General features: G+C 39.5%; 1 protein-coding gene across 1 annotated transcript in view; it reads left to right on the top strand.

Annotated features, from left to right (window-relative positions):
• Positions 1-8,829: 8,829 nt before the first annotated feature.
• RPGRIP1 (RPGR interacting protein 1) overlaps positions 8,830-24,488 on the top strand; it is a 49,256-nt gene continuing 33,597 nt past the window's right edge. Inside the window, exons 1-7 of the mRNA XM_043980501.1 lie at positions 8,830-8,920; positions 9,568-9,700; positions 16,256-16,545; positions 18,390-18,477; positions 18,986-19,144; positions 19,790-19,904; positions 23,364-23,525. Of these exons, the coding sequence (XP_043836436.1) occupies positions 8,830-8,920; positions 9,568-9,700; positions 16,256-16,545; positions 18,390-18,477; positions 18,986-19,144; positions 19,790-19,904; positions 23,364-23,525 (1,038 nt within the window). The remainder of the gene's footprint in view (positions 8,921-9,567; positions 9,701-16,255; positions 16,546-18,389; positions 18,478-18,985; positions 19,145-19,789; positions 19,905-23,363; positions 23,526-24,488) is intronic.

The following is a 24,488-nucleotide window of genomic DNA, read 5'->3' as shown; positions in this document are numbered from 1 at the left end:
AAAGGGTAGAGATTTCTCCTCTAAAGACTACCCTTTGGAGGTCAGCTAGGTGGTGCAGTAGATAAAGCACTGGCCTTGTATTCAGAAGGATCTGAATTCAAATCTAGCCTCAGACACTTGACATTCACTAGCTGTGTGACGCTGGCTGGGCAAGTCACTTAACCTTCATTGCCACAGGAAAAAAAAAATCCCAGCATCAAGACTAGCTTTTGGGATAGCATCCTTTCCCTCTTTCTATTCTCTTGTGGTATGCCTTTCCTCATCTTGCCCACTTTGAGATTAATAACAACTGATTTTTAAAAAAAATTTTTGGTGAGGCAATTGGGGTTAAGTGACTTGCCCAGGGTCACACAGCTAGTAAGTGTTAAGTATCTGAGACCGGATTTGAACTCAGGTATTCCTGAATCCAGGGCCAGTGCTTTATCCACTACGCCATCTAGCTGCCCCACAACAGATTTTTAAAACACTTTAACACTTATAATACTAATAGCTAACATTTATATAGTGCTTTAAGATTGGCAAAATATTTGACTTGTTATTTCACTTGAGACTCACAAGAAACCCAAGACAGATCCTATGGTTATTCCCATTTTATAGAAAAGGAAAGTGGAGGGGGCAGCTAGGTGGCACAGTGGATAGAGCACTGGCGCTGGAGTCAGGAGGACCTGAGTTCAAATCAGGCCTCAGACACTTAACACGTACCAGCTGTGTGACCTTGGGCAAGTCACTTAACCCCAATTGCCTCACTTAAAAAAAAAAAGAAAGAAAAGGAAAGTGGAGAGAGGAGGTAAGTGACTTGCCCCAGGTCATACAATTTGTAATTCCTGGAGTTTGGGAGTTTAGCCGGATCCCACACAGGGTTAAATATGCAACTGAACTTTACTCAGGATGACAGAAAACAGGGTACAAACTATATATAACTGTAGTAAATGACAGGACATTTTTATGTTAGCTTGCCATGGGTTTAAAGATTTAAACATTTCTTTCCAGTAATTGTTTCCTTGTTGTTATTTATTCCTTCTAATGGGAAGCTCCTTTTTAAAAAACCTGTAGATTCTATCACCCTTAGGGCATCTGTCCATTTTGTTATTTCACCCTCTGGTGATTTTCTTTGGCCCTTTTTTTTGTCCCTAGGAAAACAATATCTTTTCTTATCTGGGACCAACTCCATTCACTTTGCTTTCTATTTCAAACTGCTGTCCTGACAGTCACCTGCCTCATTAACTCTGTAAAATTCCAATGAGATTTGCTCCCAGAGGAATCCTGTTTTCTTTCAGCTTGCTCTTCTCTTAGTACAGGAATTCTTTACTTAAAGTTTGTGAACTTGTTTTTTTAAAAGATTTTTTTCTTTTCTTTTTAAAATTTGGTAAATATCATTTCCTTTTTTCCAATTATATGTACAGATAGCTTTTTTTTTTTTTTTTTAGTGAGGCAATTGGGGGTCACACAGCTAGTAAGTGTTAAGTGTCTTAGGCCGGATTTGAACTCAGGTACACCTGACTCCAGGGCCGGTGCTCTATCCACTGTGCCATCTAGCCGCCCCAACATTTATTTTTTATAAGATTTTGAGTTCCAAATTTTTCTCCCTCCCTTTCATACTCCCTTCCTAAGACGGCAAGCAATCTGATATAGGTTATACATGTGCAATCATGTTTAGGGTTTTTTTTTACAGGTGCAATCATGTTAAACATATTTCCATATCAGTCATTGTGAGGAAATGCAAATTGGTCTCCTCTCAATCCAGACCTGTTTGAGGAAAAAGGTCTGCTTCTCCCCCCACATCCCTCCATAAAACAGAATTGATGTAGGCTGGATTTAGGGTGATCAAATTGATCCTGAGGCATCCCAAAAGAATTACAAGACTCAGCGATTCAGTTTCCCAAGTTTTATTGCAATACTGTGAGAGAACCAGAAAAGTGGAAAGGTATCTCTTGAATAAGGAAAGGAGTTATATTTCTAATATAGATAAATTGATTATCAGTCTCATTATAATAATCTCCATTTTAGGGAGGTACAGGAGAGGGCTTATCCTAATTTGGAGTTCCTGGGGTCCTAAGCCTGAGGTTGAGGTAGGTACCTTTTTATGTAGACGTGTGTTTTGGGGGTTTACATGTCATAAGGTGAATCTGGGGACAAATTTGGCCTTTTCTGCACATGTCTCTTTCTGGTTCCCATGCTTAGTTTCAAAATATCTTCATTTATAATTTATTTCCAGTTCAAATTTCTATAACCTGTCAGTTTATCATTGTTATTGTTAAAGTCTTTATGACCTGCCTCTGTATGTTCCTGTTATGGGTACTGATTTATGTGGGTACAGGAAAACCTAGGCCTTGACTTAATATTAATAAAGACTCGGGGGCAGCTAGGTGGCGCAGTGGATAGAGCATCAGCCCTGGATTCAGGAGGACCTGAGTTCAAATGCGACCTCAGACACTTGATACTTACTAGCTGTGTGACCCTGGGCAAGTCACTTAACCCTCATTGCCCCGCAAAAAAAAAAAAATATTAATAAAGACTCAAATCTTAAGTTATCCATTAACTGGGGTCTAAATCCCTTTCAGAGCTCATATCTGAATTAGAGCTTGGGTCTTAGGTTTTTCTGTTAACTCCTTTTTTGCCTCCTACAGCAAAATCACATGATTCAGAGAAACCCTGGGCTGGTCACAATTAGGTCTGCTCCTGAGCTGTGTCCATATAAGGGAGGAATTGAAGAATTGTCCCTGTATCACCTCCCCCATTGGCTAAGAAATACTGCATTCTGATTAGTTAGTTTTTGCATGTAGATTATAACCCTAGAGTAATCAAAATAATGGTGAAAAAGGGGAGGGGCCATTCCTGTTTGGGACTAGGAGATAAAAGGCCTGCATCCATTTGGTGGTCACCCACCAGATGGACAAGGGGTGGCCCATTCTCATGAGAATGACAATAAATGAGCCTTTGACACATCACCAACGCTGAGTTCCAGAAGTTCTTGGAGTGATGTTCCTCACAGTCATGTTGTGAAAAAAGAACAAAATAAAAAAGCTACAAAAATTAAAAAAAGTTAAAATAGTATGCTTCAATCTGCATTCAAACTCCATAGTTCCTTCTCTGCATGTGGATAGCATTTTTTGTCCTGAATCTTTTGAAATTGTCTTGGATCACTGTATTGCTGATATCATAGTTTATCACTGCATTCCGTTGCTGTTATTGTGTACTATCTTCTCCTTGATGTAGGATGGCATTAATTGATCAGAAATGATGTGGGGGGCAGCTAGGTGTCGCAGTGGATAGAGCACCAGCCCTGGAGTCAGGAGTACCTGAGTTCAAATCTGGCCTCAGACAGTTGACACTTACTAGCTGTGTGACCCTGGGCAAGTCACTTAACCCCAATTGCCTCACTAAAAAAAAAGAAAGAAAGAAAGAAAGAAATGATTTGGGATGGATTTAGGGTCACTTTACTTGTCATCACTTCATATATGTCTTTCCAGGTTCTTCTGAAATCATCCTACTCATCATTTCTTATAGCACAACAGCATTCTATTACATTCATATAGTACAACTTGTTGGAAGTGAATCGTATTACTGATAATCTATAATTTTGCTACATTTAAATGTATAGGGTTATGGGCCCCTGGGTCCCTCAGAAGTTTTCTGGGGTAAATCAAAGAACCTTCCTGAGAAACTAAACCAAAGGACAGACACACCTAAAGAGATAAATGGCACAGGATTGAGAATGAGTTAGTTCCAGGACCACCACCCTTCATTCTAGTCTCCCCCACCCCTTGGGGGAGATAAGATTAGGTGTGGCTGCTGCCACAAAGGTGTCCTGAGAGAGATGGTTGGAGAGATCTGAGCTGCCACTCACCCAACTTCCCCCAGCCACCACCAGTGGGGGATGGTCCTCCCCCAATAAGGGAACTTTCCACAGTCAGATGATCACCCCATCTGACCACCATCAGTCTTCTATAAAAGTATCTGCCTGTCTCCTACTCAAGGAGAAAGGTATCTCAGAGAACCACACCTCTGTGCCATGCCCTCTCCCCATGAGAAGTCCAAGGACTTCTCTCTTGGTTTCCTTTCCCTAGCTTCTAAATAAAATATTATTTAATTCTCATTGGATTTGTGCACAAGAGGGGGTAATTCTTTTTTGTTTTGGGTTTTTTGGTTTGTTTTTTGTTTGTTTTGCAGGGCAATGAGGGTTAAGTGACTTGCCCAAGGTCACACAGCTAGTAAGTGTCAAGTGTCTGAGACAGGATTTGAACTCAGGTCCTCCTGAATCCAGGGCCAGTGCTTTATCCACTGCACCACCTAGCTGCTCCGGGTATAATTATTTTTCTTTTTTTTTTTTTGTGGGGCAATGAGGGTTAAGTGACTTGCCCAGGGTCACACAGCTAGTAAATGTCAAGTGTCTGATGCCAGATTTGAACTCAGGTCCTCCTGAATCCTGGGCCAGTGCTTTATCCACTGCACCACCTAGCTGCTCCGGGTATAATTATTTTTCTTTTTTTTTTTTTTGTGGGGCAATGAGGGTTAAGTGACTTGCCCAGGGTCACACAGCTAGTAAATGTCAAGTGTCTGATGCCAGATTTGAACTCAGGTCCTCCTGAATCCTGGGCCAGTGCTTTATCTACTGTGCCACCTAGATTTTTTTTTTGGGGTGGGGGACCATGAGGTTTAAGTGACTTTCCCAGGGTCACATAGCTAGTAAGTGTCTAGTGTCTAAGGTCGGATTTGAACTCAGGTCCTCCAGGTCTGGAGCTTTAGCCACTGTGTCACCTAGCTGCACCCTACTCACTTATTTTTAAAAATTATTTTAAAAAGTAAATTTTTAAAAGTAAATTGAAAATTTTTTCTAATTAAAACAAGTGTTTTTCCCCTCTCTTGCCTACTTCTCCCTTTACCTCTTTAATTAAACAACAAGAGGAAAGAAAAAAAAATCTTCATAATAAATATGCATGGGGGCAGCTAGGTGGCACAGTGGATAAAAGCACCGGCCCTGGGTTCAGGAGGACCTGAGTTCAAATCCAGCCTCAGACACTTGACACTTACTAGCTTTGTGATCCTGGGCAAGTCATTTAACCCTCATTGCCCCACCAAAAAAAAAAAAAAAAGAATATGCATAGTCAAGCAGAGCAAATTCTCTCATTGGCCATATCCAAAAATATGTCTTATTCTGTATTTTGAGTCCACCAGGACTCTGCTGTCAGGAGGCAGGCAGCATGTTTCACCTTTTATACTTTGAAATTTGTTATTTCAATTATCAGAATTTTAAAGTCTTTCAAAATTATTTTTCTTTATAATGTTGTCATTGCATAAATTGTCCTATATGCCATGATTTCAGTGGTCCCCTAGAAAGTATTCTGGCCCTCAAAACAATGCCTTCCCACATAGACCAGTTTTTCAATTTCTAGAACCAGAGTTTCATCATTCACTTGATTTAAGATATTAAGCCCTACTAAAATACAAATACTCCAGTAAGGAAATTTAAAAATTATACCTAGCTTCTCTCAAATGAATTCAAGCATAAATTACATTCTGGGGTTTTTAAAGAACTTGCAGGCATGATTGCTAATACAGTTCTGTTCTCTGAAAGATCTTGGAGAATGGGAATGGAAGTCAAATAAAAAGAAGAATCAGACCTACAAACTATGCAAGTTAAAAAGCTTTAATTTTTGGTATAATTCTAGAATCCATGAATAAAGTTTGTTTTGTGAACATCTACAAAAGGAAGTGATGATTACATGGTTTCACCAAGAACAGGTCATGCCAGACTAAACTAATTTCTTCTTTTGACAAGGTTATTAGAATGATAAAATTACATAGACATAGTTTTCTTGATTTTAGCAAAGCATTTAAAAAAATTTCATGTTATCTCAGTGGACAAGATAATGAACTGTGGGACAGACAATAGTATAATTACTTTTGTTTTGTTTTTTAGTGAGGCAATTGGGGTTAAGTGACTTGCCCAGGGTCACACAGCTAGTAAGTGTTAAGTGTCTGAGGCCGGATTTGAACTCAGGTACTCCTGACTCCAGGGCCGGTGCTCTATCCACTGCGCCACCTAGCTGCCCCTAACATTTGTTTTTATAGGATTTTTAGTTCCAAATTTTCCTCCTACCCTCCCTTCCTTCCCTCCTCCCCAAGACGGAAAACAATCTGATATAGGTTATATATGTGCAATCACATTGAACATGTTTCTGCATTGGTCATTTTGGGAAAGAAGAATCAGAGCACAAGGGAAAAAACTCAAAAAAGAAGGGAAAAAAAGCCCTAAAGTGGAAACAGTATGATTCAATCTGCATTCATAAGCCACAGTTGTTTTTTTCTGGATGTTGAGAACATTCTCTATCATGAGTTCTTTGAAATTGTCTTGGATCATTGCACTGTTGAAAGGAGCCGAGTCTATCGCCATTGTTCATCACACAATGTTGCTGTTACAATGTTCTCCTGGTTCTGCTCCTCTCAGTCAGCATCAGTACATGTAAGTCCTTCCAAGTTTCTCTGTATTCCTCCTGCTCATCATTTCTTACAGCACAATAGTATTCCATTACATTCATATATCACAACTTGTTTAGCCATTCCCCAATTGATGGGCATTTCCTCAATCTCCAATTCTTTGCCGCCACAAAGAGAGCTGCTATAAACATTTTTGTACATGTGGGTCCTTTTCCCTCTTCTATGATCTCTTTGGGATACAGACCTAGCAGTGGTACCACTGGATCAAAGGGTATGAACAGTCCTATAACCCTTTGGGCATAGTTCCAAATTGCTCTCCAGAATGGTTGGATCAGTTCACGGTTCCACCTACAATGCATTATTGTCCCAATTTTTCCACAGCTTCTCCAACATATATTATTTTCCTTTTTTTGTCATATTAGCCAATCTGATAGGTGTGAAGTGATACCTCAGAGTTGTTTTAATTTGCATTTCTCTGATCAATAGTGATTTAGAGCATTTTTTCATATGGCAATAGATAGCTTTGATTTCTTCATCAGAAAACTGCCCAGGGGCAGCTAGGTGACACAGTGGAAAAAGCACTGGTCCTGGATTCAGGAAGACCTGAGTTCAAATCTGACCTCAGACACTTGACACTTATTAGGTGTGACCCTGGGCAAGTCACTTAACCCCCATTGCCCTGAAAAAAAAAAAGAAAGAAAACTACCTCTTCATATCCTTTGACCATTTCTCAATTGGGAAATGACTAACATTTTTATAAATTTGATTTAGTTAGAGTTCTTTTCTTTAAATATTTATCAGCTCACTACTGACTAGAATGGACATAGACATCTTGGTTCAATATCCTCATCTTTTGGTTCAATATTCTCATTTTTCAGACAAGAAACATGGGACCCAGAAAGGTGAAGGAATTGACCAAGTCACATACTACTTCACCACTTACTCTTTTCTTGAGAACCGATTTTTGACAAAGAAGGGAAGAGAGATGATGAAGAGGCTAGTCACCTGAATGGGAGTAGGGAGGGAAAGAGCCCAGGTAGAGAAAGCTGGAAGAACAAAAAAATTGAACTTATTTTATTTGCTTGTAGTCATCATTGTCCATACCTGTACCTAGAGAGTGTCATTGGTTTTAGGGTATTTGGTAAAAAAAAAAAAAAATTAAAATGCCTGATCTGCCAGTGTAGTCCACATCTCAAGACCATGTGGCTTTCAGGTTCAGTTGTGTGTGTTGGAATGGGCACACACTGGGATTCTCTGGAACCGTTTGCTGGATGCTTAAATATTAGAGAACTACACTATATCCTTCCAATAGTGCCCTATAGCCACAGGGTTTAAAATGATCCCATCTCTAGATTAGGCCAACCACCTAATGCTACAATAAATATTTCCCTTGAGCCAGTGAGATAAAGTAATTTAAGAAACTTCAGGGGCTATATCATTAGCTTTAAAAGCAATGTGAAGTTTATTTTTTAACTCAGTTCTTTTGACTGTGTTTGTTTCTAATTATAAGAATATTCATTTGCTAGTAAAAACATAGCAAACTTAAGAGCCTTTCTACAGAATCAGTATCCCCAAAGTATACCAATCAATTTAAAATGATGTTATCACTATTGAAAGTTTGCCTTTGTAAGGGTCTAAAATTCTAGCTAAACTATCTAAAATCTAATGAGTGGTCACCAATAAATTATAAGCTTTTAGCAAGAGTATTTAAATGTTTAAGTATTTATTAAAGAGCATTAGGATCAGAGAGAAAAGTAAAAATCTAACTATTTCTAAGAGACCCTATCATCTGACCCACCACGGCGAGGTCAGGAACCAAAAAGAGACAGAACCACTCCACCAGTGTCTGCTTCCTAATTCATGTCACCCTCCCAGAAATGGGAGGCTCCTCAAGTTGATTGGCTGGTAGCCTTGATAGACAGTACCCATGAGCAAATGTTACTTCCTGACACTAAGGACCTTGACCTCATGGCAGAGCTTTTCTACAATAAGTCTCCAGCAGGTGGTGTCATTCTAATCATTATACCTTTATTCTTTTTTTTTTTTTTTAGTGAGGCAATTGGGGTTAAGTGACTTGCCCAGGGTCACACAGCTAGTAAGTGTTAAGTGTCTGAGGCCAGATTTGAACTCAGGTACTCCTGACTCCAGGGCTGGTGCTCTATCCACTGTGCTGCCTAGCTGTCCCTTGCCTTTATTCTTTAGTTCAGAGTGGTCCAAAGAAATTTCTGTGAAGAAGTAACTAGAGGACTGAAAAACACCTGTTGCAACTTGACCACAGACAGCAAGGGATTAGATATTCTAGGACTTTGTATGTAGGTTACATGTGAAATCAAGGGTGACATTTTTGTTTAACAGCTTGCTACTTGTGTTCTCTCTCAGGGTGGAAATTATATGAGTTCATTGCTTCTTGTGGATAGTATAGCTGGAGACATGCCTATCAGAAAGAGTGACTCCAAGCCCTTGATGGTAACATCTACTCAAGGTAAACTCAGTGTTTGAACCATTCATCAATAATATAGTTGTGTTTTTGTGGGTTTTTTGGTGAGGCAATTGGGGTTAAGTGATTGCCCAGGGTCACACAGCTAGTAAGTGTCAAGTGTCTGAGGCCAGATTTGAACTCAGGTCCTCCTGAATCCAGGGCCGGAGCTTTATCCACTGCATCACCTAGCTGCCCCCTGCTCTATCACTTTTTTTTTTAAGTGAGGCAATTGGGGTTAAGTGACTTGCCCAGGGTCACACAGCTAGTAAGTGTTAAGTGTCTGAGGCCGGATTTGAACTCAGGTACTCCTGACTCCAGAGCTGGTGCTCTATCCACTGCGCCACCTAGCTGCCCTCCATCACTTTTTAAAGTCTAGGCTCTCAACTGCTTTAGATTTGAAAATTTTATCCAAACCCCTCATTTTATAGATAAGGCCCATTTATGTTAAGTGACTTGACCAAAGTCACAATAGTAACAGAGGCAGAATTCAAACTTGGATACTCAGACTCCAAATCCTGAGTTTCCTAGTCAAAAGGTTATTAAAAGCAATAGTGAATGAAAAATGAAATAAAGGTTAGCAGTATCTTTAGTATTCCTTTTAGCTCTAAGATCTAAAATGCTATAATTCTTTTATCTTATTGGAACTTGAGGAAAGAATGTAAAATCTGGACCACACTTGAGTAAGATGAGCAGGAAGGAGTTGGAGGACAGCTATTCTCAACTTCAAGAGGAGAGCTTGCTGGTGAAGGAGTTATCTTGGAAGCAAGAGGATCAGATCAAAAGGTATGTTGAAATTATTTTTAATGCTAGCAGCACTTTATTTATTGATTTGGACACATTATACCAACACCAAAGTGGCAGAGATGATTTTTTTTTTTGCAGGGCAATGGGGGTTAAGTGACTTGCCCATGGTCACACAGCTAGTAAGTGTCAAGTGTCTGAGGTCTGATTTGAACTTAGGTCTTCCTGACTCCAGGGCCAGTGCTTTATCCACTGCACCACCTAGCTGTCCCATAGTAGCTTTATTGCAAAGAGCAAGCATGGATGCCATTTGATATAAATCAGGAAGTGGGGCAGCTAGGTGGTGCAATGGATAAAACACCAGCCCTGCACTGGCCCTGGATTCAGGAGGACCTGAGTTCAAATTCAGCCTCAGACACTTGAAACTTACTAGCTGTGTGACCCTAGGCAAGTCACTTAACTCTCATTGCTCAGCAAAAAAAAAGATATAAATCAGGAAGTAACCTGAAAACCCTGGCTTATTCTAATTCTTTGGGTATTAGGAGAAACATCCTCCCTTCTATCATGCAGCCATACTAGTTCTCTTGAAACAGAAAAAGAAGCACCTTTAAATTGCTACCTTTGAAATCCACAGAGAAACCATTCTAAACAAAATAATAGCTTGGCTCAGAGTGATGGGACAAGAATTGGAATGGTACTACCTTTAAAACCCTATTTCAGAACCTGACAGAAGCATAGAGGCAGCTTCTAATGAGCCTTTATTCTTTTACCTCCCTCAGTTGAGTCTAATTTTTATATATTGGCCAGAATAATTTTACTTATTAATCTATTTGACTTGTAATTACTACGCTCAAAAAATCCATAGCCTTTCTTTATTTCCTACTGATTTTAAAGTTCACATTACTTTGCCTGACCTTCAAGCCTGCTACAATCAGGAATGAAACTACTTTTCCAACCTTTTTCCCATACTAATCTACTCTATTTACTTTTCTATTTCAGCTGAATTTGACAACGTTTACTCCAAATATGGCCTCTTTTCCCACCTCTTTGCTTATGCTCATGCTATTCTACATGCCTAAAATGTCCTCCCTTCTCCTCTTTTCCTGGAAAATTCCAAACCATCCTTTAAAACCCAGCTCAAGTGCAGAAAAAAGAGAGGCATAGCTAGAAAGCATTTCCTATGAGAGAGAGCTAGATATTTACTAGTTTGCAAACTTAATAGGAACTACAGTTCAATAAAGCAACCAAAAAAAAATTAGAGAACACAATTTTAGGCAACATTAAACAAGACATAATATAAAGAAGAGAGCTATCTGTGACCCTGGGCAAGTCACTTAACCCCCATTGCCCCGCAAAAAAAAAAAAAAAAAAGAGAGCTATCCTTCCTACTTATGTTTTGGTGAACAGAACTGGATAAAATCACTCTGCTGCTGGTTTTGAGATAAAAAGGAAGGACATAGAATAAAGCTTCTTAAACTGTGGGGGGCAACCCTATTAGGATCACGTAACTGCATTTGAGGGTTGTGAAAAATTTGGCCAGGCATGTAACAGATTTCTGTTAACTAACCTCAAATAGGACCTCACTCCAGCAAAGTGACTTTTTAACTACTTCATAATTCTTTATCTCACTCTCTTCTTACTTGCCCAGAGTTATTTCAAACCTTTTCTTCTCTCCTCAAGTCTCATACTTTTTCATCTCTCACCCCCCATTCTTTGAGGTAAGGGTGTTATCTCTTACCTAACTGAGAAAAAAATGAGACCATTTTCTATGTCAGGGCTTCTTAAACTTTTTTCACTTGCAACCCCTTTTCACCTGAGAAATTTTTATGCAACCCCGGATGTATAGGTATATAAAATAGGTACATATAACCTTTTACTGTTGCCAAATTTTTCACAACCCTCAAATTCAGTTACGTGATCCTAATAGGGTTGCCCCCCACAGTTTAAGAAGCTTTATTCTATGTCCTTCCTTTTTATCTCAAAACCCCTTAGATGAGTTCACAACTCTACCAATAGTGTGTTAGTGTCCCAATTTTCCCACATCCCGTACAACATGTCATTTTCCTTTTCTGTCATATTAGCCAATCTGATAAATGTGAGGTGGTACCTCAGAGTTGTTTTATTTTCATTTCTGTAATCAATAGTGATTTAGAGCATTTCTTCATATGACTCTAGATAGCTTTGATTTTTTTCTTCCAAAAATGGCCTATACATATTCTTTGACCATTTATCAATTGGGGAACAACTTGTATTCTGATAAATTTGACTCTGTTCTCTATTTGAGAAATGAAGCCTTTATCAGAGCAATTTGCTATCATTTTTTTTTTCATCAGTTTCTACTTTCCTTCTAATCTTGGCTGCATTGGTTTTGCTTGTGTGAAAATTTTTTAATTTCATGGAATCAAAATTATCCATTTTAGATCACCTAATGTTCTCCATATCTTGTTTGGTTATCAATTCTTCCCTTATCTATAAGTCTGACAGGTAAAAAATTCCGTGCTCTCCTAATTTGCTTATGATATCACCCTTTATGTCTAAATCAGGTACCCATTTTTACCTTATCTCACTATATAGTGTGACATGTTGATCTGTTCCTAATTTCTACCAAACTACTTTCTAGTTTTCCCAGAAATGTTCATCAAATAGTAAGTTTTTGGGGGCAGCTAGGTGGCGCAGTGGATAGAGCACTGGCCCTGGAGTCAGGAGTACCTGAGTTCAAATCCGGCCTCAGACATTTAACACTTACTAGCTGTGTGACCCTGGGCAAGTCACTTAACCCCAATTGCCTCACAAAAAAATAAAAATAAAAAAAAATAGTAAGTTCTTGTCTCAAAATCTTGTATCTTTTGGTTTGTCAAATACTAGTTTATTATGGTTACTACTATGTAGTATGTGCCTAATCTATTTCACTGATATACTTTATTTCTTAGCCAGTATCTGATTGTTTTGATGATGACCACTTTGCAATACAGTTTTGAGATCTAGTACTACTAGGTCACCTTCTTTCACATTTTTTTTCATTAATTCCCTTGATATTCTTGACCTTTTGTTTTTCCAGATGAATTTTATTATTGATTTTTTCTAGCTTTATAAATTTTTTTGGTAATTTGGTATGGTACTGAATAAGTAAATTAATTCATTAATACAAATTAGTTAAATAAAAGTGAAAGAATTAATTTAGCGGGGGTGGCTAGGTGGTGCAGTGGATAAAGCACCAGCCCTGGATTCAGGAGTACCTGAGTTCAAATCTGACCTCAGACACTTGACACTTACTAGCTGTGTGACCCTGAGCAAGTCACTTAACCCCCATTGCCTCACAAAAAAAAAATTAATTTAGCAATAAAAATAGTCATTTTTATTATATTGCTTCAGTCTACCCATGAGCAATTAGTATTTCTCTAGTTGTTTAGATATGACTTTATCTGTGTGAAAAGTGTTTTATAATTATGTTCATATAAGTTCTTGGGTTTGTCTTGGCAAGTCAACTTCAAAATATTTGATATTGTTTGCAGTTACTTTATTCATTATTTTTTTGCAGGGCAATGAGGGTTAAGTGACTTACCCAGGGTCACACAGTTAGTAAGTGTCAAGTGTCTGAGGCCAGATTTGAACTCAGGTCTTCCTGACTCCAGGGCTGGTGCTCTATCCACTGCACCACCTAGCTGCCCCCTTTTCTCTATTTTATTGATGCAAGCAGTTAGGGATGTAAAATTTCTTCTAAGTATCACTTTGGCTGCATCCCATAAATTTTGATATTTTGTCTCATCATTGTCATTTTCTTTAATTAAATCATAAATTGTTTCTATGATTTGTTCTTTGACCCACTCATTCTTTAGGATTAGATTATTTTGTTTCTAATTAATTTTTAATCTATGTTTCCATGACCATTTATTGAATATAAATTGTATTGTATTATGGTCTAAAAAGGATACATTTACTGTTTTTGCTTTTTTGCATTTTGTTATAAAGTTTTTATACGCTAAATACATGGCCAATTTTTGTGAAGGTGACATGTATAGCTGAGAAAAAGGTATACTCCTTTCTATTCCCATTTAATTTTCTCAAGATGTGTCATATCTAACTTTTCTAAAATCCCATTCATCTTTTTAACTTGCCCATGGTCACACAGCTAGTAAGTGTCAAGTGTCTGAGGTCAAATTTCAACTCAGGTCCTCCTGAATCCAGGGCTGGTGCTTTATCCACTGCGCCACCTAGCTGCCCAGATTTATCTGGTTTTCAGAAGGGAAAGTTGAGGTCCCTCCCATATTTCCTCCTGTAATTCATTTAATTGTTCCTTTAAGAATTTGGATGCTATGCCATTTGGTGCATGTATACTTAGTATTGATATTACTTTTAAGTCTATGGTATCTTTTAACAAAATGTAGTTTTCCCGCTTATCTCTTTGTGTGTGTGTGTGTGTGTGTGTGTGTGTGTGTGTGTGTGTGTGTGTGTGTAAGAGAGAGAGAGAGAGAGGCAATTGGGGTTAAGTGACTTGCCCAGGGTCACACAGCTAGTAAGTGTTAAGTGTCTGGCGTCAGATTTGAACTCAGGTCCTCCTTACTCCAGGGCCGATGCTCTATCCACTGCACCACCTAGCTGCCCCACAGTCAGATGATTTTTATTGTTGTTGTTTGCCCATTTCTCCAACCTATTTCTTGACTTTTAACTTTATGTTAAAGTTAGGCTCTTCTCTTAGGGTGGAGGAGGCATTGTGCCAGGCCTTGAAACAATAGGCTGGAATGATTGGAATGATGCCACCTACTGGAGACTTGCTGTGGGAAAGCTCCACCATGAGGAAAATGCCTCAGAGGCATTGTGGCTTTTCCTTGGCGTCAGGAAATGACATTTGCTCATGGGTGCTGTCTATCAAGGCTACCAGCCAATCAACTTGAGGAGCCTCCTTCTCTATTCTGCCACCTTAGCTCTGCCTCCTCAAGTTCCCTTTTTTATGCTTTTAGGTGACCAGGAACTCATTTCACTATGACCAGAAGCTACCAAGAGGCTAAGTTAAGGGAGATACATCTTGAGCCTTGGCCCTTATACTAATCAGTTCCAGGGGATGGATTTATTGTCCTTCAGGAAAAAATTAGCCCGACTTGTATTGCAGGAGGGGAGAAGAACCCTTGTAGGTATTACTGTAGTCCTATCATATTTGCTATCTGAGAATTTCCCATTTAAAAAAATGTTTAGTCATATCTTTTGCTTTTATATTACCTAAATTTCTCAATATATCCTTCTCCCTCTTCCTCCCTAAGGGCCTTCCCTTATAATAAATAATAATAAAATGCTTCAAGAAAACTAACACACTGGAAAAAGTCGGACATTGTAGGAACTTCCTATTTTAAGGAATCTTGCTAACTAGGTGATTACTGTAGTCTCTACTCAGTTGAAGTACCACAAATGCTGTTAGCGTGCTCTAAATTTGTCATGCTGGGGTAAATCCCTAATCACCCTGACCTAGTTATGGCTCTGGAGAGGGTACTAGAGACAATGCTATGCATAAATCAGCTGAACGTCCTAGGGATGTTTTGCCAGGAGAAACAAAGTTGTAAGGGGGATACAGTAACTGTCCTTTTTAAAAATTAAATTTTATTTTTTAATTAGCAGATATTTATTTTCATTCCCTCCCACTTCCCTTCCTCCTCCCTGGGGAAAAATAAAAACAAAACCCTTGTAACAAATATGAATGTCCATGTTGGCTATATCTGAAAATATGTGTCTCATTCTGTATATTTATTCTGTTACATCTCTGTTGGGAGGCAAATAGCATTCTTCAAGTATTTAAAAGGATGTTATAGAGAAGAAGAATTAGTTTTATGCTGCTTGACCTCAAATAGCAGAACCAGAAGCAATGGGTAATTTCAGAGAGAAGAGATTTTGGATTTTGTGTAAAGGGGGAAAAAGCTTTCCTAAAAATTCAAGTTTTCCAGAAGTGGAATGGGCTGCCTTGAAAAGGAGTGGATTCAGGGGCAGCTAGGTGGATGAGTGGATAGGGCACTGGCCCTGGAATCCAGAGGACCTGAGTTCACAGACACTTGACACTTACTAGCTGTGTGACCCTGGGCAAGTCACTTAACCCCAATTTCCTCACAAAAAAAAAAAGAAAAGAAAAAGAAAAAAGAAAGAAAGAAAGAAAAGGAATGGATTCCTATGACTGGAATCTGTATAACCAGCTGGCAAATATGTTATAGAAGGGATTCCTGTTCAAGTATGGCTAGACTAAATGACTTATAAGGTCTCTACCAATTCCGAGATTTTCTCAGCCTGTGAAGTGCTAGCTCTTCCATAAAATCTTCTCTGATTGCCATTCCCCCTGCCCCAGCCACTAATGATTTCCCATTTTTCATCAAATGTAATTTTCAACCTTCATAATGTAGTATTATGAATGATAGTTCTTTTTGTATTTGTTACATCCTTATTAGTATAAGCTACTGTAAGCTCCACTAGAGTAAGAACTGTGTCTTATCTATACTTTCTTTTCTTTTGGTATTTGACATAGTGCTCTGAACCTTGAATTGAATTTTATTGAATTTGAAAAATTACAAAGTGGTCCAAGGTAAAAATAACAATGATGACCTTACTTATACTTTCAAATAGAATGAGGACAAAACTGTTGAGACTCACAGCTGAGGGAAGGACCAGTGGAGACCCCAAGAGGTCTAGCAGGAATCTAAAGGCTGAAGAAACTATTGAGAACCTGAAGGACCAAGTGTGGCAGTTGCAGCGACACAATGAGGGACTCAATAACCGTCTTCTGATGTATAAACAGCAGCTACAAGTCCAGAGCTCTGGGCACTCTCTGTATAGCTATGTCCAGCCTCGGATAAATACAGGGAGGAGGCAGCTTCACACTTCTGATGCTCGAATTCCAGCAAAACTCAAAAGAGGTGAGGAAAAATTAAATCCTAGCATAGTGCATTGATGTCGGAGATTTGCTAAAATATAGGCAAGAAAAAAGAATTCATTGACTATATTCCCTCACTGCAACTACAATAACATGTGTGCCCTCTCTCCGTTTTGAACAATCACTAAACCGGTGAGAATATTTACTTAGTTGAGTCTGTGGTATAGCAACAACTTCAATGTTATGCTGTTGGGAAATGGTGGAAAAGAGGGAGTGTGTGTCTGGTATAGCCACTGGGAAATAGCAACTTTGCCAAGTGAGCCCAGATGCAGAGTCAATACTAGGAATTCTTGTGTCCAGGGCAAATTCAGAAGACACAGCCCAACCCTCAGAGAGCCTGGGCTATACTCTCACTTTACTGTCAATAGTTCTTGACCATCCAAAACTCTACAAGGAAGTTGGTAGTGGGGAAGCAGCAGGTAGGGGCGGTGGGGAGGAAGGGAAGAAACAAAACACCAATTGGCAAAGACAGGACATGGGAGAGGGGTAGGTACTGTGGTGGTGCTGGGAGGAGGTCTCTTAAAGTCTGATTAGGGAACAAGTATGACAAACAGATCAGAGGACCCCAAAGAAGTTAGGTGTACTGCCTCCATTTTGGTGCCATTGAGCAAAGCCTCAGCATTTCTTTTTCTTTTTCTCTTTCTCTCTTTTTTTTTTTTTGGGCAGAGCAGTGAGGGTTAAGTGAGTTGCCCAGGGTCACACAGCTAGTAAGTGTGAAGTGTCTGAGGCCGGATTTGAACTCAGGTCCTCCTGAATCCAGGGCCAGTGCTTTATCCACTGTGCCACCTAGCTTCCCCCAGCCTCAGCATTTCTTGATAATTATGCTGTGTCCAGAGGAGAGAGTCTTCACAATGGGACCTGTGTCTTGAACTTCATAATTAGGAGAGGCTATATTGAGAATAAATTTTAGGGAATAATAACGTTTCTTCATTGTAATTTAGGGATGTAGGAGCTGGAAAGCTAAACTTCTTCCTCTTCCCACAAATATACACAGATTTCTCCAGGATTTCCTTCTCAACCATGCCACTCCAAGAGGCTAAATGTCTGTTTGCCCCTTACTCAAATATGGGGAAACTCTACTGTGAGTGAGTGCTCAAGTAACTGGCAAAAGGGGAAAGATCACATTCTCTTTTTAAAACACCAGACTTAGAGGAACATAGATAAATGAAGTTCACATACAATATTTTAATCTCATATAATACTATAGTTTCGGGAGCAGCTAGGTGGCACAGTGGATAAAACACCAGCCCTGGATTCAGGAGGACCTGAGTTCAAATCTAGCCTCAGACACTTGACACTTATTAGCTGTGTGACCCTGGGCAAGTCACTTAACCCTCATTTCCCCTCAAAAAAAAAACACTATAGTTTCAACCTACCCTTGCCAACTAAACCTTTACAGCTAATAAAGTAGCAGGTTGTTATTCTAAATGTTCTCTTTCCTCTTCTCTTCTCACTAATGAGATTCTGGGGTCTCATTGACTATTTTTTTTTTTTAGTGAGGCAGTTGGGGTTAAGTGACTTGGCCAGGGTCACACAGCTAGTAATTGTTAAGTGTCTGAGGCCGGATTTGAACTCAGATACTCCTGACTCCAGGGCCAGTGCTCTATCCACTGTGCCACCTAGCTGCCCTCTTCTCATTGACTATTTCAATTTTCAGTGATCACTTTGCTCTCAAAAAAAAAAAAAAAAGAGAGATGTATTTTACCAGACCACGGTGCTGTTCAGGGTTATCTCTTGGCTCTATGGGCCTCAAATCCCAGTAGGACCTGATGTTCTGGGAAGGCCTGTGCCACAGGCTCCATCCTCTGCCTGAATTTCCTCTTATAGGGCCACCTACCAGGCCAAGTTACACAGCCCCTCCTACATACAAAGAGCATTTGATGGAAGAAGTCAGAGCTGAGATGCCTAGTGAACTGTGAGTTCCTTTTTTTCCCCTCTTCCTTATCTGACACACTTGTTTCAGTAGCTTTATTTTCAAGGCCATTGACTCAGAGAAAAAATGAGGGTTCGCTCTTCACTTTCCTCCTTCCTTGATTTGGGAAGACGAAAATCAACTCCAAGACTATCAACTCCAAAGTTGTATTTAAAATGGAAAAGGTTATATTCTGACCTTAGAGGAAAGTGTAATTTCTTTGGGATCCATTTAAGGAATCTCCATATATTCCCCTCTCTCTGTAGAAATTTCTTTTACATTTCTTTCTGCTCTTTGGGATTGGCCATTCAATAAAGGCATCTTCCACCTGCTCTGGGGTACTAATTCCCACTTTCTTTTATCTTATGTGAACTGCTAGTTCTAAACCCTATCTGAACAACAAATTCAACTAGCTTTTATTCCCTTCTCTTTTCTTTTTTATGCTCCCAATTCTAAATAATATTTTTTTCAATAAAAACATAATTTCTACTATTACAAATTCCCTCATTAGTTTGTGCACATCTAGCAGAGTCCAGATTATGACCAACAATACTGTGAAAATGGATGAACTAGAATTGTCACCAAAGTCTCCAGAGAAGATGTGGTCCAAAGATGAAGACTGTGAAGAAAAAAGCTCCTTAGAATATGCTCAGTTGGCCACACAGTATAGGTATGACAAGGTGGCACTCTGTGCTACAAAACTACACTGACCTAAGAATCTTTCTTTCCTTTTAGTATTAACAGGAATATTTGGCATTAAATTTAGCTATATTGAGCACTCCCCAAGCCCATGGTGCCTCTTTGTAATGATATCCAGCAGTGGGTGCTTATATATGATGATAATTTGGCAATTGCACTTGATAGAAAGGGAACCAATGCTATTTCATCACCAAAAAGTGTTTAGCGAGTGCAGTGATGAACATTGAGTTAAAATATAGAAGCCCAACACCCTTGTAGAAATAAAAATTCCCTTATTCTTTGGCTCTTCTGCATTCTTTAAGGCAACTAGGCTCAGGGACAGTTGGGCATGGAAGTGGTGCACAGAAGGAGGTCAAAGCAAGCATCTTAGTAAAATAGTGATTGCTGTGTCTATCCATCTTCCCAATCATCTTTTCCTTCTCCTTGCCCCATCCCATGCACCCCCAGATGTAATATGATTAAGTTGGTAGAACCCAGTTTATGGCATTGAAAGTATCAAATGGTCCTCAACTGGTATGCTAACAGGAAGAGATGGTGTTTCCACATATGTCTCCCAGTTTTGTGGAGTGTACATCCCAGGCTTTTAGTGTATGCTCACCATGAATTCTGTCTTCAGAGCTTCCATTAGAGAGAATGTGGAACTGATCCAAGTGATGAGACTCTTGCATGAAAGAAGCACAGCTCTTGTGGCAGCAAAGACACAACTAGCAGACCTGCAGGAGGTGAGTGAGAACTGCATGACAGAAATAGGAGCTCAGGGCTTGGCTATGCATCACATCATGCAGGTTTGAGGCAAGGAAGGGTCACTGGGCCAAGCATTTCTGAGGCTCCTTAGTCTCCTCTGGAGCTTGTAGCAGCTCCTTATGTACTGGGGAGGCACTTTTGGACTGCTGGGGTGACTTGCTTTGCCCTCTGAGGAAGAAACATCCAGTTTTTGTGAGAGACATCTAAACAACATCTACAACACTGAACACCTTCCCTCCTCCACTAAATTACTGCTGTGGCTAAGGCTCGATTCTATTTGAATTAACACAAGATTATTTCCCTAGCTAGCTCTGGGGAACACACTTGAGATACTTATTCCAGAAATACACTGAATATCAAATATATATATATATATGCACATCTCTCTCTCTCTACAGATATCTAGATATCTCTATATACCTATATATATCATATGTCTATATTTATCTATACATATGATATTCCAAAAGGTTTAGTGCTGTCTTTTAACTTTGTAGCTTAAAACTTAAGCTTTGTCAGTTTTTCCTTTAATATAACTCACAATTGTAAATGAAAGTTTAAAAAGAATATGATTCGGGGGCAGCTAAGTAGTACAGTGGATAAAGCACCAGCCCTGGATTCAGGAGGACCTGAGTTCAAATCCAGCCTCAGACACTTGACACTTATTAGCTGTGTGACCCTGGGCAAGTCACTTAACCCTCATTGCCCAGCCCAGCCCAGCCCCCCCCCCCAAAAAAAGCAAAAAACAAACAAACAAAATGGGGGCAGCTAGGTGGTGCAGTGGATAAAGCACCGGCCCTGGATGCTTGACACTTACGAGCTGTGTGACCCTGGGCAAGTCACTTAACCCTCATTGCCCCACAAAAACAAAAACAAAATGAATATGATTCCACAAAAATATTCATTGTACTCTCCTTTAAGTATTAGTGTTAGCCATATCACTAGATAAAGAGAACACAAATATCTGCTTACACCACCATAAAACTAAGCAGATTGCCAAACTACAAGAGTCAACTCTTTTATCTTTGCTAATAGAGTAAAGAGATGATATGGCTGATGTAAAAGAATTGATAGTCAAAAACTCGGTTCTCCTTGGCTTTGGAATGACTTATTGTGATGTATGTGTTTTTCCCTATTCCCCCAGCAGATTACCCTTCATAATTTTATCGTCTAAAATGATATGAAAATCAGTTTATATTCTCTCAGCTCACACCAACTGACAAGGAAGTATTGCATAACATGACAGTGGCATACTTGGGGAAAGGTGGAAGCCAGTTTGAGATTTTAAACATTCCATGGATGAGCAACAAAGTAGATCAACCATATGCAAAATATTGCTTGTTGACTGATCTTTAGGGTTTAGCCCCTTTCTTTCTAGCACATCTCAACATAAAATTGTAGATGGCAGGGGAAACACATAAATATCTTTGCAATAAGGAAAAAGATTGGACTGTGATTTCATGTAAAGAAATTCATTCTCCCAATGCCAGTCAATACCTCTGCAATGGACAGTCTCAGAGAGATACTAGGGCATTAGAGTTTAAGTGACCTGCTCAGAGGGAAGACTTGAACCTAGGTCTTCCTGACTTCTAAAGCAAGTACTACTCTGTCCTATAATAATAGTCCATATCTTATGTGGTATGTTAGAATTTATAAATCACCTTTCACACAATTCTATGAGGTAAGTGTAGGTATTCTTATCCCCATTTTACACATGAGAAAATTGAAGCTTGAAGATGTTCAGTGACCTGCCAATAGTCATACTACTAGTGCCTTAAACCAAGACTCAAGCCTAAGTTTTCAGAGTCCAAGTCCAGGACTCTTTAAACTGTATTATGCTATTGATTTTTCTCTTCTAGACATATGATTCTTCCTGAAAATGCAAGGGTCCCTTCGATTTATAACTCTTGGATAATCAGAGTAACTACTTTCTCCAAAATACCTTACATATTTATGAACACCAGAGCACCCCAAATTAGACAATTAAATGGAGATTATTTTTCAGACAAGGCTGTTTAAGACAACTGAAGCTAAAGTAACTACAAACCTCCTGAAAGAGATCTGCTGTGGTGCTGTCACCATGGAAATTTGAAATATTTAGAACTAGGATGAGAAAAAAATCTTGGACATTGATTTGGTTTTTTATTTTTTTATTTTAAAATTTACATACATTTGGTTTTTTTGTTTGTTTTTGGCGAGGCATTTGGAGTTAAGTGACTTGCCCAGGGTCACATAGCTAGTAAGTGTCAAGTGTCTGAGTCTGGATTTGAACTCAGGTCCTCCTGAATCCAGGGCTGGTGCTCTATCCACTGCACCACCTAGCTGATCCTTGGACACTTATTTGTAAGGAAGCACCGACGTGATGAGAACCAACAGCAGATTATTCTTCTATGATGTGAGGAGAGTTGCAGATTTTATAAAGCTATTCCATCTCTACTGCCTCTAGCCCCATCATTCCCTTCCAAGGTGGGGAGGATCTTTGCCATTCAAGCTAGGTAAAAGTTGGCAGCATCATTTAGGAAACAGCATGAAGTAATAGAAATGCTGGACCGGAGTATTTAATCAGGCCTCAATTTCCTCATCTGTAAAATAAAGATACTTGAATATATGATAGGATATGTCATATTTGGATCCTGATATGTAGATCTATAGGTTCTCCAAGGTCCCTTTCTGTTCTAATATTTAATAACCTCAGGTTAGTAAGGTAATTTCCTATGTAATTCCCACCCACAAACTTGGGGGTGGAGTGGAGGAGGGAGATAGAAATTCTTTTTCTCTGCTTTTTCTGCAAAATGATAAGGGTGGAGTTGAATTGTCAGGAGCATTTAACTGCAAAGTTGTTGCCTAATATCTTTTAAAATATCCACCTGGAGCTGGACGTTTAATGTCATTTAAGGTCTACTGGAATTACTCTCCCTTCTCTGCTCTCTCCTCTTCTCTTCATAATTCTTCTACTTCCCTAGGACACTGTCAGCTGTGAAGGGTGACTCTCCTGAAGCTGACCTTTTGGCTTCTTCCCAGAAGTCCATTTAAAGTTCAGAGCAAGACCCTGGAATCTTGTAAACTTGGAGTAGTCTGCCTGGCTCACAAATACCTAGGTCACTACTGTTTCCACAGCAACAGTTCTGTGGATGGGGTAAAGCTAGTTTACATAGCCATACATAAACAGGGTTGCTTTCAAATGGAGCCATAAGGTTTATAAAACAAATTTGTCCAGCTTGTCTCCAATTATCATGATTCTAAGAAATCTTTAGGCACTTCAGGTGATCCCAGTGAGTGATGTAAAGTCAGCTATAGTGTTAAAAAACCATTACATTATTAATCACTTTAAGTCTCAGTCACTCCCCATAGTAAATTAAGGGGTTAACCGAGTTACTATTATTGCTGGAACCAGCCTTTGTGAATGCCACTTCTATCTTCAGAATTCCTGTTTTGCTTTTTTCCTCACCACATGGCAACAGAATCAGGGAATGTTAAGTACATCCCATAATGCTCTGCTATCTCAAGTGGATGAGCTCAATACAGAACTGAGGGAAAAGAACAAGAAGTTGGTGAGTCTGGAAAGTCAATTGGCAGACATGTCCGTCCTACGGATTACAGTGAGAGAGGTAAGTAAACTGCATACAGGTTATGCCGAATGCTGGGCAGATCATCAGTTGTAGACGAGTTGCTCTAGAAGATCTAAGCAGTCTCTTGCAATTCTAGGATGCTATGACTTGGGAAATAACATAATTTTGGTCCCCTTCTACTGGCTAATGGTATTGTTTTTCTTTTTCTTTCCTTTTCCTTTTTTTTTGGGGGGGGCAATGAGGGTTAAGTGACTTGGCCAGGGTCACACAGCTAGTAAGTATCAAGTGTCTGAGGTCAAATTTGAACTCAGGTTCTCCCAAATCCAGAGCCGGTGCTTTATCCACTGTGCTACCTAGCTGCCCCCTAATGGTATTGTTTTTCAGTCCATTTGGACTGGCGACAAAAATCCCACCTGAGTTTCTGAAGGAGGTTCATCAGTCCCAGTAGGACTTAGCTTTCATTGCAGTGAGGTCTCTTGAAAGTTACTGTATGTCACTTTCCAGGCCTTCTCAGTCCCCTTTGCATCGTAGAAATGGAAGCCAGAAAACGGTGCCAGAAATAGAAATCCACTGTCAATTTCTGGTGTTCTAAGAGATCTGAACTAATTTTTCTGATGGTATTCAACTCAATTCAGAAAATATGCATTAAGTGCCTGCCATATACAAGACATAGTACTAGGCACAAGGAATGCAAATATTCTGGTTGTTCATTTGTTTCCAACTCTTTGTGACCCCATGGACCATACCATCTATGGGGTTTTCTTGGCAAAGATACTGGAGTGGTTTGCCATTTCCTTCTCCCATGGGTTAAGGCAAAAAGAGGTTAAGTGACTTGCCTAGCGTCACATAGGTAGTATGAGGTCAGATTTGAACTCAGGTCTTCTTGACTCCCCACCCAGCACTCTTTCTACTGTGCCACCTAGCTGCCTCCTTATGCCCTTATAGATATAATTTAGGCTGTGTTCTCAAGGAGCTGACACGCATGCCACTGCTCACTAAAAT

This window comes from Dromiciops gliroides, chromosome 2 (genome assembly GCF_019393635.1).
Source record: "Dromiciops gliroides isolate mDroGli1 chromosome 2, mDroGli1.pri, whole genome shotgun sequence".
Taxonomy (NCBI): domain Eukaryota; kingdom Metazoa; phylum Chordata; class Mammalia; order Microbiotheria; family Microbiotheriidae; genus Dromiciops; species Dromiciops gliroides.
The sequence above is the reverse complement of the archived record's forward strand: the minus strand, read 5'-3'. Positions and strand labels throughout refer to the sequence as shown.